The 11,488-nt window shown below is 54.9% G+C and overlaps 1 protein-coding gene across 4 annotated transcripts; it reads left to right on the forward strand.

Annotated features, from left to right (window-relative positions):
• Window positions 1-13: 13 nt before the first annotated feature.
• TIMM44 (translocase of inner mitochondrial membrane 44) lies at window positions 14-11,486 on the forward strand. 4 transcript variants are annotated; one of them, XM_078879162.1, is made up of 13 exons: window positions 14-77; window positions 2,281-2,394; window positions 3,431-3,601; window positions 4,043-4,123; window positions 6,000-6,149; window positions 6,481-6,620; window positions 6,955-7,040; window positions 7,545-7,637; window positions 7,759-7,883; window positions 8,172-8,222; window positions 9,215-9,304; window positions 9,641-9,751; window positions 9,887-11,486. In XM_078879162.1, the coding sequence occupies exons 1-13, from the start codon at window positions 51-53 to the stop codon at window positions 10,004-10,006; spliced, it is 1,359 nt and encodes a 452-aa protein (XP_078735288.1). In that variant the 5' UTR covers window positions 14-50; the 3' UTR covers window positions 10,007-11,486. The 4 variants fall into 4 exon arrangements, with proteins under 4 accessions (XP_078735288.1, XP_078735290.1, XP_078735291.1 ...); XM_078879164.1 differs by having other exon boundaries at window positions 45-77; window positions 2,287-2,394; XM_078879165.1 differs by having other exon boundaries at window positions 60-93; window positions 2,284-2,394.
• Window positions 11,487-11,488: the final 2 nt, after the last annotated feature.

Here is an 11,488-nt window from a genome sequence, read left to right on the forward strand (position 1 = left end):
GGTCGCGCGAGAATCTCGCGAGAGTCTCGCGAGATCCTGCACCGGCCAAGATGGCGGCGCTGTGTCGGTACTCACAGGTGGCGTGGGGACGGGGTGAGGGCGAGGGGTGAGGGCGAGGGGACGGGGTGAGGGGACGGGGTGAGGGGTGAGGGGACGGGGTGAGGGGACGGGGTGAGGGCGAGGGGTGAGGGCGAGGGGACGGGGTGAGGGGACGGGGGTGAGGGGTGAGGGGACGGGGTGAGGGGACGGGGTGAGGGCGAGGGGACGGGGTGAGGGGACGGGGTGAGGGGTGAGGGGACGGGGTGAGGGGACGGGGTGAGGGGTGAGGGGACGGGGTGAGGGGACGGGGTGAGGGCGAGGGGTGAGGGCGAGGGGACGGGGTGAGGGGACGGGGTGAGGGGTGAGGGGACGGGGTGAGGGGACGGGGTGAGGGCGAGGGGACGGGGTGAGGGGACGGGGTGAGGGGTGAGGGGACGGGGTGAGGGGACGGGGTGAGGGGTAAGGGGACGGGGTGAGGGCGAGGGGACGGGGTGAGGGGACGGGGTGAGGGGTAAGGGGACGGGGTGAGGGAACGGGGTGAGGGGTGAGGGGACGGGGTGAGGAGTAAGGGTGAGGGGTAAGGGGACGGGGTGAGGAGTAAGGGTGAGGGGACGGGGTGAGGGGTGAGGGGGACGGGGTGAGGGGTGAGGGGACGGGGTGAGGAGTGAGGGGTGAGGGGACGGGGTGAGGGGACGGGGTGAGGGGACGGGGTGAGGGGACGGGGTGAGGGGACGGGGTGAGGGGACGGGGTGAGGGGACGGGGTGAGGGGACGGGGTGAGGGGACGGGGTGAGGGGACGGGGTGAGGGGTGAGGAGTGAGGGTGAGGGGACGGGGTGAGGGGACGGGGTGAGGGGACGGGGTGAGGGGACGGGGTGAGGGGACGGGGTGAGGGGACGGGGTGAGGGGACGGGGTGAGGGGACGGGGTGAGGGGACGGGGTGAGGGGACGGGGTGAGGGGACAGGGTGAGGGGTGAGGAGTGAGGGTGAGGGGACGGGGTGAGGGGACGGGGTGAGAATTGAGGGGTGAGGGGCGAGGAGACGGGGTGAGGGACGGGGTGAGGAGTGAGGGGACGGGGTGAGGGATGAGGGGACGGGGTGAGGAGTGAGGGGCGAGGGGTAAGGAGTGAGGGGACGGGGTGAGCTGCGGGGGTGAGGAGACGGGGTTAGAGGTGATGTGAGGTGAGGGGACGGGTGAGGGGTGAGCTGCGGGGGTGAGGAGAGGTGATGTGAGGGGGTGGCGACAGGGTGAGGAGGGGTGATGTGAGGGTGAGGAGACGTAGGTGAGTGGTGAGGAGAATAAGGTGAGATGGGTGAGGAGACAGGGATGAGTGGATACGATTGAGCGTTCGGGGTATGAGAGATGAGGGTCAGTGGGTGAGGGGATAAGGGGTGAGTGAGGGGATAAGGGTGAGTGAGGGGCTAAGGGGTGAGTGAGGGGCTAAGGGGTGAGTGAGGGGGTAAGGGTGAGTGAGGGGGTAAGGGTGAGTGAGGCTGTGTCAGAGGCTTAAGCGAGTGGGGGTGGGACCTGGGGCGAAGGGTGAGGATGCGTTGACTGCGGTTTAAGGTGAAGGTTACGAGTGATGCCTCGGGGGTGATGATGGGACGGGGTGAGGGTTGGGGTTCATAGGGAGGGGTGTGGGTGAGGTTGGTGAGTCGGTGAGACCGACTCACCAGGGTGGGGTGGGGGGTGGGTGAGGTTACATCTACGACAGCACGGGGGTCACGCACTGTCTGGGAGACTTGAGTGGTTCGCGCACCGCGCTACGAACCCGGCGACTTTGGTTCGATTTTGGCTCGTGGCCAACATCGGTGGCGAATATCTGACCCGTGCAGTGTAAAACAATAAGACATCAGCACTGGGGGAGATAAAGGCGGCTATGCCCCCCCCCGCTCCCCACCACCTCGTGCGCGGTGCCGACTACGGCCTCACGAGCACCACGTGCACCCAACAGTCCTTGTGAGCTTCACGGGGGGGGGGGGGGTCAAGAGCCACATGGCTCACAGGGCTCACAGGGCTATACCTAATACATGAACTGAACTGACCTTTCTAGATTTGAAGTTTTCGTGACTGTAAGGATCCCTACTCTTTGGTTTTTCGGTAAAGTCACGTAGGTAAAAAATAAAGATTTTTTTTTTTACATTTGTTTTAATTTTAATTTATTTTATTTTATATGTTTTAGCTACGTGACTTTACCGAAGAAACCAAAGAGTGTGAGCTGACCTTGTCTTTCTTGTTGCAGCAGCAGTGCGTGTACAGGAGAAGGCTTCAGGCGCTGCCCAGCCTCTGCGCCACCGCCGCACAGCGATGTGGGCACGAGCCGGCAACGCGAGCCCCGGTGCTCCAGCACGCGCAGGTGAGGGCAGCCGCGGTCCCCGCGATCATTGTCAGAGGGGGGTGAGTGAGGGGATAAGGGTGAGTGAGGGGATAAGGGTGAGTGAGGGGATAAGGGTGAGTGAGGGGATAAGGGTGAGTGAGGGGATAAGGGTGAGTGTGGATAAGGGTGAGTGAGGCTGTCAGAGGCTTAAGCGAGTGGGGTGGGACCTGGGGCGAAGGGTGAGGATGCGTTGACTGCGGTTTAAGGTGAAGGTTACGAGTGATGCCTCGGGAGTGATGATGAGACGGGGTGAGGGTTGGGGTTTATAGGGAGGTAGGAGTGGCACTTTCACCGGTGAGACATCATCATCAGTGTGAGGGCAGCCACACATTTGAAAACATTGGGGTTTGACAGCGCGTTGATGGTGTATTGTCGGGGCCGCACTAAAGGCCAGCATGGGTTTGGTAATTGCACTTGCTTCATAGGGGCGAGGAATCGCCCCCAGTGACGAGCTCGCATCTGGCTCCAATTCCAAATGGCTCGCATGGTAGAGCCTGAACAGACTGAGTGGATTTTGGCAGATGCAACTCTCTCGACCAATGCGCTTGTGAGGAGAGGCAAAACCACATGGATCGTCTCCCTGAGATGTCCTGCAGCACCATAATGCGCTCCTCAAGATTTGGCAAATGCCAACACTGGAAGCCTGTGCAGAATATTGGGAAAAGACGAATATCGGTTGGACAGGAGACACGACAAGAAGATTGGATGATTTCATATGTTGTCGAGAATGGAGGATCCATTACACACGTTATTTAATACATTGCCGATCATGAAGGATATATGAATAAGTTAAATGAGAACTGCTTTAACATTGACATCTGTCAAGTGCAGGAGAGGGGGACTGGGTGCGTGTAATTTTGTGTGCCCTATGCTTGGTCAATGTACTTGTCTGTCGCGTACCTGAGTGCAGAGTCCTCGTGTGCGATGCACCTTTGTGTCGCGTGCTTGTTGTTACGTGTACTCTCCGGCCGTGTGCTTGGCTGATGCTCGCGGCTGCGGTTCTGCCCTGCCACAGGGGAACGCGTACTCCACCGGAGGGAGAAAGGGATTCTTTTCGGAGTTTTTTGACAACATTAAGCAGGACATGACAAAGAATAAAGAAATGAAGGAGAGTCTTAAAAAGTTCCGAGAAGAGGCGAAACGACTCGATGAGTCTGATGCCCTGCAACAGGCGAGGAGGAAATACGTGAGTATGGATTACGCATGCCCCACAGGCACCGCAAACACACAGGCACACTCACACTGCACAGAGACACATGGAAACCACAAGCATATGGACACGCACCACACAGACATGCAAACAACACACAGAAACACGGACACCATGGGCAAATACATACTCACACAGGCACCACATGCACACATGCAAATAACACAGACACATGGAGACCACAAACACACGGACGCTGTGGGCACATAATACTCACACAGGTACCACACACACACATGCAAGCAACACACGGACACCATGAACACACAGGCACCATAAATATGCACACACCACAGACAGACACACACAAACAGATATCATGAATATGCAAACATCGTAAAACAACCACACGGACACCGTGAGACATGTCAATTCCACTGTTCTGTCCGCCACTGCCTGCCGTTTCCGTCCGTCTAGAAAACAATCGAATCGGAGACGTTGAAGACGTCGGAAAAGCTTAAGAAGAAGATGGAGGAGCTGTCGGACACCGTGAAGGAGGTGCGAGGCGAGCCGGGATGACGAGCTGCGTCGATTTGTCGACTCAAAGCTAGAATCGACGCCTTGTTTGTGGTGGATCATTCAGCCTCTTTCACCAACTGTTGGCATGTTATTAGATTCGCCTGTGTGTGTTTGTGTGAATGTGTGTCGATGTATGTACGTATGTTGAACTTCTTTCACTCCGTACTTAGCCAACCATGCTAATCGGATGAGCGGGGGAAGGACAAAAAACTAAAGACCAAAAGAAATTAGTTTTGAACCGAGATGTAAAAGTGCATAGCTCCAGTGGCTTCCTAATATTGGAAGGAAAAGCATTCCAGACAGCGGAAGAAGCACATTTGAAAGTTCACGATATGCAGTGACCATCTTCGTTCAATGGTTAGCCTTGTGTGTATGTTGTGTCTTGTGTGTATGTTGCGTGTGTGGTTGTACTACAGAGCAGTGAAGAGGTGGTTGTATGATGGTGGTGTAGCCCTGTACATGTGTGTGTGCGACTATGCCACAGGGCTTTGAGGAGGTGGGTGTATGTCAGTGCGTGTATGAATGTGTGTTTTGTTATTGGGGAGCGGTGGAACAGTGGTAAGAACACTGCGCTACGAACCCGGAAACCTGAGTTAGATTCCCGCTTACAGGCAACACCAATGACAATTATCTTAACCAGTCCTGGGCCTCCCCTAGGTTGACGAATCCTCAAATGAATATGTGGGCGTTGTGTAAAAACATTCACCGCTTGGGGAACACAGGCAGCCAGGAATGCCATTGGCCACCTATCACGTCGTGTGCCGTGCCAGCCTTCATAGTCGCTCATAATCAACGATTTTTGGGTTTAGATCGCGTTATTTATAAATGTGTCGTAACCCTCCACCACCCGACACGGCCAATCAGTAAAAAAGTGTCACGTTGACAAAAGACAAATAGTTCACTGCTTTAGCCCACCGGTGTGTTGAAGCGTGAAACCACAACATTTACAATTTGAGTACGACGTTTCGCTGGTAATTGCATCCAGCATCATCGGGCAATTCGCCAGAATGGTGAGGCTCTGCTGTGTCTCCCGTTCTTATATAGAGCAGCAGCAGGGTGACGTCATCATTAACTCATCAGGTGCAAAGATTTGAGGGGGGGTTATTGTAATTATATACTTGATTAGTAATAAGGCTATTGTTACGATGCGAGTTGTAGATTAGTAATCATTTGGAATGTGTTCTATTGTGATTATGCTACATTAATAATCAGTTAGTGCTTGTTTCCCTTATAAGGAATTGTAATGCATCTTATTTAATAATACGCTTCCAGGCCGCACTAAGCCTGTAGCTGTCTGAGCGATTAAAGTTATTTCTGTTTCTCTCAATCTCAATGGATTCTCTAATTAGTCTTTGCCAGTAGTAACTAGTTTTACACAACACTTCAACGTTGTCAAAATCAATTGAGTGTCCCTGTTGGCAAGCATGTTCTGCCACTGCCGACAGTTGTGTTTGCGATAGTTTAATATTTCTCTGGTGTTCTTTTAGTCTTACACTAACGTTACGTCCTGTCTGTCCAATATAGCATCTGCCACATACACAATTAATCCGATATACACCTTCTGTTGATAATTTAGGTAATTCGTCTTTAGTGCACGTTACTAGTTGTTGAATTTTTTGTACTGTACCAAATCTTACTGTAATGTTTTGCTTTTTTACTGATTGGCCGTGTCGGGTGGTGGAGGGTTACGACACATTTATAAATAACGCGATCTAAACCCAAAAATCGTTGATTATGAACAATATTGGTCACGAAAGCCTACGTGTTAAACTTCATAGTCGCTGCTAGCATGCAGCACTTGCCCCAAAAGTCTGTTTAAGGCTATATGGGGGATCTTTGTGTAATTGTGCCGTAGGGCTTTGAGGAGGTGGGTAAAACCGATATTGGGAAGAGGCTCAAGGAGGGGGTGGAGGGAGCCGCCCGCACCGCCAAGGACTCTGCGCAGTCCGTGTCGCGGAGCGGGGAGATGCTGGGGAAGACGTCGGCATTCCGCGCAATCTCACAGGTACTGGCAGCATCACACCCGGCGTCACACCCGGCTTCTCACCAACACGCATCAGACACCAACACCCACAGCAATACGGCCCAATGCACCAACGTACACATGAACACACACAAATACACACACGGACAGCAATCATTGCCCCCCCCCCCTACTACGGAAACTTGGCAGGATCCTCTGGAAAATGCTCAGTGGGGTTTTCTTGGGTAAACACGAGTTACAAAGCCAACAGTAAAACTCCCAACACACATCAACTCACGGAAGCACACACACACCGATCAACGCACGCACACGCGCCAGCGCATCTTGGTGAGTGGGCGTGTTTGTGGTGCAGAGCGTGGAGTCGGTGAAGAGGGAGATTGATGACAGCGTGCTGGGCCGCACCGGCAGCTACCGGCCCCCGGCGGTGCTGAGGAAGCGAAGCGAGGGCGCCGCCGACAAGGACACGGAGGAGAAGATCTTCTCGGCCAACACGTGAGACGCGCGGCGGCCACAGCTACGACGTGACGCACGAGACACGGAGACACGGAGAGACACAGCGATGGTGGTGGTGTTCACCAGTCTGCTTGATGCGGTGTGCCTGTATGCTGTGTGTGCTATATGATGCATACTGTGTGCATGTGTGGTGTATGTTGCGTACTGTGTGCCTATATGCTGTGGGTGCTATAAGATCCATACTGTGTATCTGTATGCTGTGTGTGCTGTATGATGCGTACTGTGTGCCTGTATGCTGTGTGGTGTATGATGCGTACTGTGTGCCTATATGCCATGGGTGCTGTATGATGCACGCTGTGTATCTATGTCCCAGAGAGGCGATGGGTGTGGTGCTACACAAGGACTCACGTTGGTATCAACAGTGGAGGGAGTTCCGCGATGGGAACGTCGTCTTCAACAGTGAGACTCCGTCTCTAATCCTAGCCTCACCCCTAACCCCAACCTCACCCCTCCTCACCCTTCGTGTATTGTGAGTGTGGTAGTGGTGGATAGTGAGTGTGGTAGTGGTGGATAGTGAGTGTGATTGTCCTAGTTCAGGGGTCGGAAACTGAAATAACAAGAAGCGTTATTTTTTTCGAGTTTGTTAAAAAACCTTCAATATTTAAACAGCCGCAATCCACTTGAAAATGAGACGGTGGTCCTTAATTAATGTCGTCACAAGCAGTCCTTAAAGAGCCGCACGTTGCCGACCCCTGTCCTGGATTGTGGAGATTTTGTAACGTCGTGGTTAACGTTACCGCAGCCCTCGCAGCAACTATTGTGGGTGGTGTTGGAGCGGTGTGTGTGGCGGGGCTCGCTGTGCGTGGTGTAAAGCATGGTGAGACCACCGCGGTGCGGTGTCGGCACGCCGAGTGAAGCTGTGAGCGTGCGCCGCGTCACCGCACCGCGTGTGCCGTGTTGCAGGGTTCTTTGAGATGAAGATGCGTTACGACGAGAGTGACAATGCTATGATCCGCGCGTCACGCACCCTCACCGACAAAGTCTCCCAGCTCGTCGGTGAGTAGCCTCTCTCTCTATCTCTCACTCTCGACCTCGGAGGGGTTTGAAGTCCGATTCCGCCCGCATTATTAAAGAGCAGGGGGGTGAAGCGTCTGCCGTGTCCGTGCTCTGCTGGCAGGGGGACTTTTCTCCAAGACGGAGATGTCCGAGGTGCTCACAGAGATCCTCAAGGTGGACCCCACCTTCGACAAGGAGCGGTTCCTCATGCAGTGCGAGAAGGACATCATCCCCAACGTGCTGGAGGTGAGCTCACTCGCTCGCCCAGATTCTCACCACGCTCACCCAGCACCTCGTTCACTCGCCCAGCACCTCGTTCACTCACCCAGCACCTCGTTCACTCGCCCAGTACCTTGTTTGCTCACGCAGGAGAACTTTGCTCGCTCGCCGAGAATTTCCCTCGCCAAAAATCTCAGTCGCTCACCCAGAACCTCGCTTATCCAGAACCTCGCTCGCTCATCCAGATCCTCACTCGTTCACCCAGGACCTCTCTCGCTCACCGGCATGTCTCCGTGTCTCCGTGTCTCTGCCCAGGCGATGTTGCGGGGACAGTTGGACGTGCTGCAGGACTGGTGCTACCAGGCGGTGAGTCTGCCCATCCGCCCGAGTCTCTCGCACGTACGGCTGGAGGAGGAATCATCATCATCATCATCACCTGCCAATGTCTATCCACTGCTGGATAAAGGCCTCCCCACACCCATCGCCATCTCTGTCCAGTGTTCCTACAAATCCGTCTCACGCATAGATATGAACTTATTTAATCACTCCAACTCTGCGGTGGATAGCAACCTTGTAAGTCTATGTACAGATACGTTTAGCTAGCAAATGGCTTCAGTTGATGTGGGGTGGATTTCTGCTTCAAAGCCTCCCACTGAATGTTGAGTTCTACTCTGTGGTCCTCACATTGTGATTCATAAACTCACACGGAGGCTCATAGAGTCACACAGAGACTCGGGGTCTTAGAGCATGGTTTCCCAAACTCCAGTCCTGGAGACTTGTTCTCCATGTCTCACGTGACGTGCAAAGCAATGAATGGCGTCTGCGGCAATGGACACCTAATTCAAATTAACATTGAGGTCATAATAAAGGTTTTTGGGTTGGATCGCGTTATTGTAAATGTGTCGCAACCCTCCACCACCCGACACGACCAATCAGTAAAAAATGTGTCACGTTAACGAAACGCCGATTAGTTACTTCTTCAGCCCACCGGTGTGTTTGAAGTGTGAATCCGCAACATTTAGAATTTGAGTACTGGTCGCGAAAGCCTCCGTGTAAAACTGTTTGGAATGTTGGCGTTTGCCAAAATCTCTCGCCATTTCGGGCGGGAGTGCGGTAGCGACACTCGTGCCTCGCAAGCAAGAAACATGGGTTAAATTCCCGACTCGGGCATCTGTGTGGAGATTGAATGTTCTCTTCCCCTGTTGTTCCTCCCGGTTCTTCCGTTTCCTTCCATTGATGAAACAAAAAAAACATCTAATGTAACTTGTCGTGGCCAAACATTGCAATGCTGAAATTAGCAACTTGGGATTTTATGAGGGGGTGTGTCGGTGTTTGTGCGCGTGTTTGGTATCGCACAGACGTACAGTCAGCTCGCTCACCCCATCAAGCAGGCTAAGGCCATGGGATGCTCCTTCCACTCGCGCATCCTCGACATCGACAACATTGACGTGAGTTCCCCTCCTCCTCCTGCCTGTCGTCGTTGTCACCGCGTCCCGGAACCGCATGCTTTGTCCTGCATGCTGGGGCCTGAATGCCATGGGCCGTGTGCTACGAGCTGTATGCTGAGCTATAACCTTTGTGCTCTGCTATGAACTTGTGATTTTGCTATGCTGTGGTCTATCTGGTTTCTGTGTCCTGCGACTCACTGCTCAACTCCTGCTCTGCTGCGTGCATCCGTGCGTCACCGCGTGTCTCTGCGTTTCACCGCGTCTCTCGGCATCTCCACGCGTGTGTCCGTGCATCTCCACGCGTGTGACCGTGCGACGCCGCGTGTGTCCGCGCAGCTGGCGATGGGGAAGCTGATGGAGCAGGGCCCCGTGCTCATCATCACCTTCCAGGCTCAGCTCGTGCTGGTGCTGCGAGACTCCAAGGGGCAGACGGTGGAGGGCGACCCCGTGCGTACCCACAACCTCTCACCCCCACCAAGGGAGTTAAACGAGCGCGCGTGCGGTTTAAAGTCCGCGTGCTTTAACGCCACTTCTCACCCTGCCCGCTCTGCCCGCACCCCCCCCCGCCCCGTGTGTCTGCAGGACAAGGTGGTGCGTATGCTGTACGTGTGGGCTCTGTGCCGTGACCAGGAGGAGCTCAATCCCCTGGCTGCGTGGCGCCTCCTGGACATCTCGGCCTCCAGCTCGGAACAGATCCTCTGATCGCTCACCCCGCTCCCGGCCCCGCTCCTGGCTCCACAACGGCGACCACATCTTGGCTCCGGTTTAGTCAGAGCTCCGATACTGCAGCTCGTAGGGTGTGCCGCCACCGCCGGGAGTGGTGGTTGGTGGTGGTGGTGGGAGGGGGAGGATGAGCCGAGCGTGAGCACTGCTATGGGGGTGGGGGGGGCACGGTACGGGTGAAGGTGCAGCCCTGAAATTGCTTGTTCGAGCCACTGCTGGCGGAAAGGCCTCCACTACAGGGAGCTCTTAAGAGAGCAAAGAGGGTATTCTGCCTACTTTTCCACACTGGCCCGACATCTTGGAAGAGGTGGAAGGTGGACGCGATTCGTAATGATTCCTCCTCTCTCCTCCTCCGTGTAACTCGGGGCCCCAATGCGCGCTAGCGGGCAGCGTGTGTCACGTTTATTGCGACCTTGCCCGGCCCTGTACTGCCAAGATGAGGACGACACCATTTTTTATTGATTGATTTTTTTAATGTAAAAAATAGTGCTATGTTGGAAGAAGAATGGTTATTATTATTATCATCATCATCATCATTATTATCACAGTCATAATGCGCTATACATGAAGCTATTAAAACAGGCGAAACGCGAGCTGGCTGATGATTCTGCTGTGTCGACGCGACACGGACTCTGCGCCGCTCGGGTTGGGATTGCTCCCTCCACCTCCCGCTTTCCTCCTGGGCCCCGTGACGACGGAGCCCTGTAAACACGCAGCAGCAGCGGTGCCTGCAATTACAGCAGCACCCACTCCACTCCATTGTGCTCAACTCCACTCAATGGGGCCATATATTTCTGGCGGCAGCCGCGATCACCGTCATGTCCCATCCGTCAGCGCGTCTTCGTCTCGTGCGTCCTGGGATGCGATGGTTTTGATGAGCACGAGCAGGGCCATCCATAGGGGGGTGTGCAGCCCGGGGCAACTAAACAGGAAGTATTACATCTGACACCACCGTGACGTCGGAAGCACGGGGGGGGGGGGGGGGGGTAGGGGGGGGTCACCCCGACTCGCCGTTACCCTAGGGACGGCTCTGAGCACCGCGATGTGATGGTGGACACCGATGAGTGATTGGTCGGTGACACGGAGGTTGCTCACAGCTGCTTGTCTAATCCACTCCAGTCCGGTGTGATAGTGTCAGTCCTCGCCTGCATTGCCCACTCCAGTCCAGTGTGCTCCAGCCACCTCTCGTATGCTTCCAGTTCAGTGTCATCTACTCCACTGTAGTGACACAATCCAATGGAGTGTGAGCAATTTAGCACTTCCCTCCCCCTCTGCATTATCCAATCTCGTCCAGTGTGCTTCTCCAGCCCCCTCTCGTGTGCTCCACTCAATTGTGCTCCAGTCCACCTCGCTCCACTTCACTGTGCCGCACTCCAGTCTGCTCCGCTGAAGCGTTTGCCAACTCGATGGAGACGGGGCGAAGCGTGATCATGACCGCTACGTCCATCACGGCGACGGACT

This window comes from Lampetra fluviatilis, chromosome 53 (assembly GCF_964198595.1).
Source record: "Lampetra fluviatilis chromosome 53, kcLamFluv1.1, whole genome shotgun sequence".
Taxonomy (NCBI): Eukaryota; Metazoa; Chordata; class Hyperoartia; order Petromyzontiformes; family Petromyzontidae; genus Lampetra; species Lampetra fluviatilis.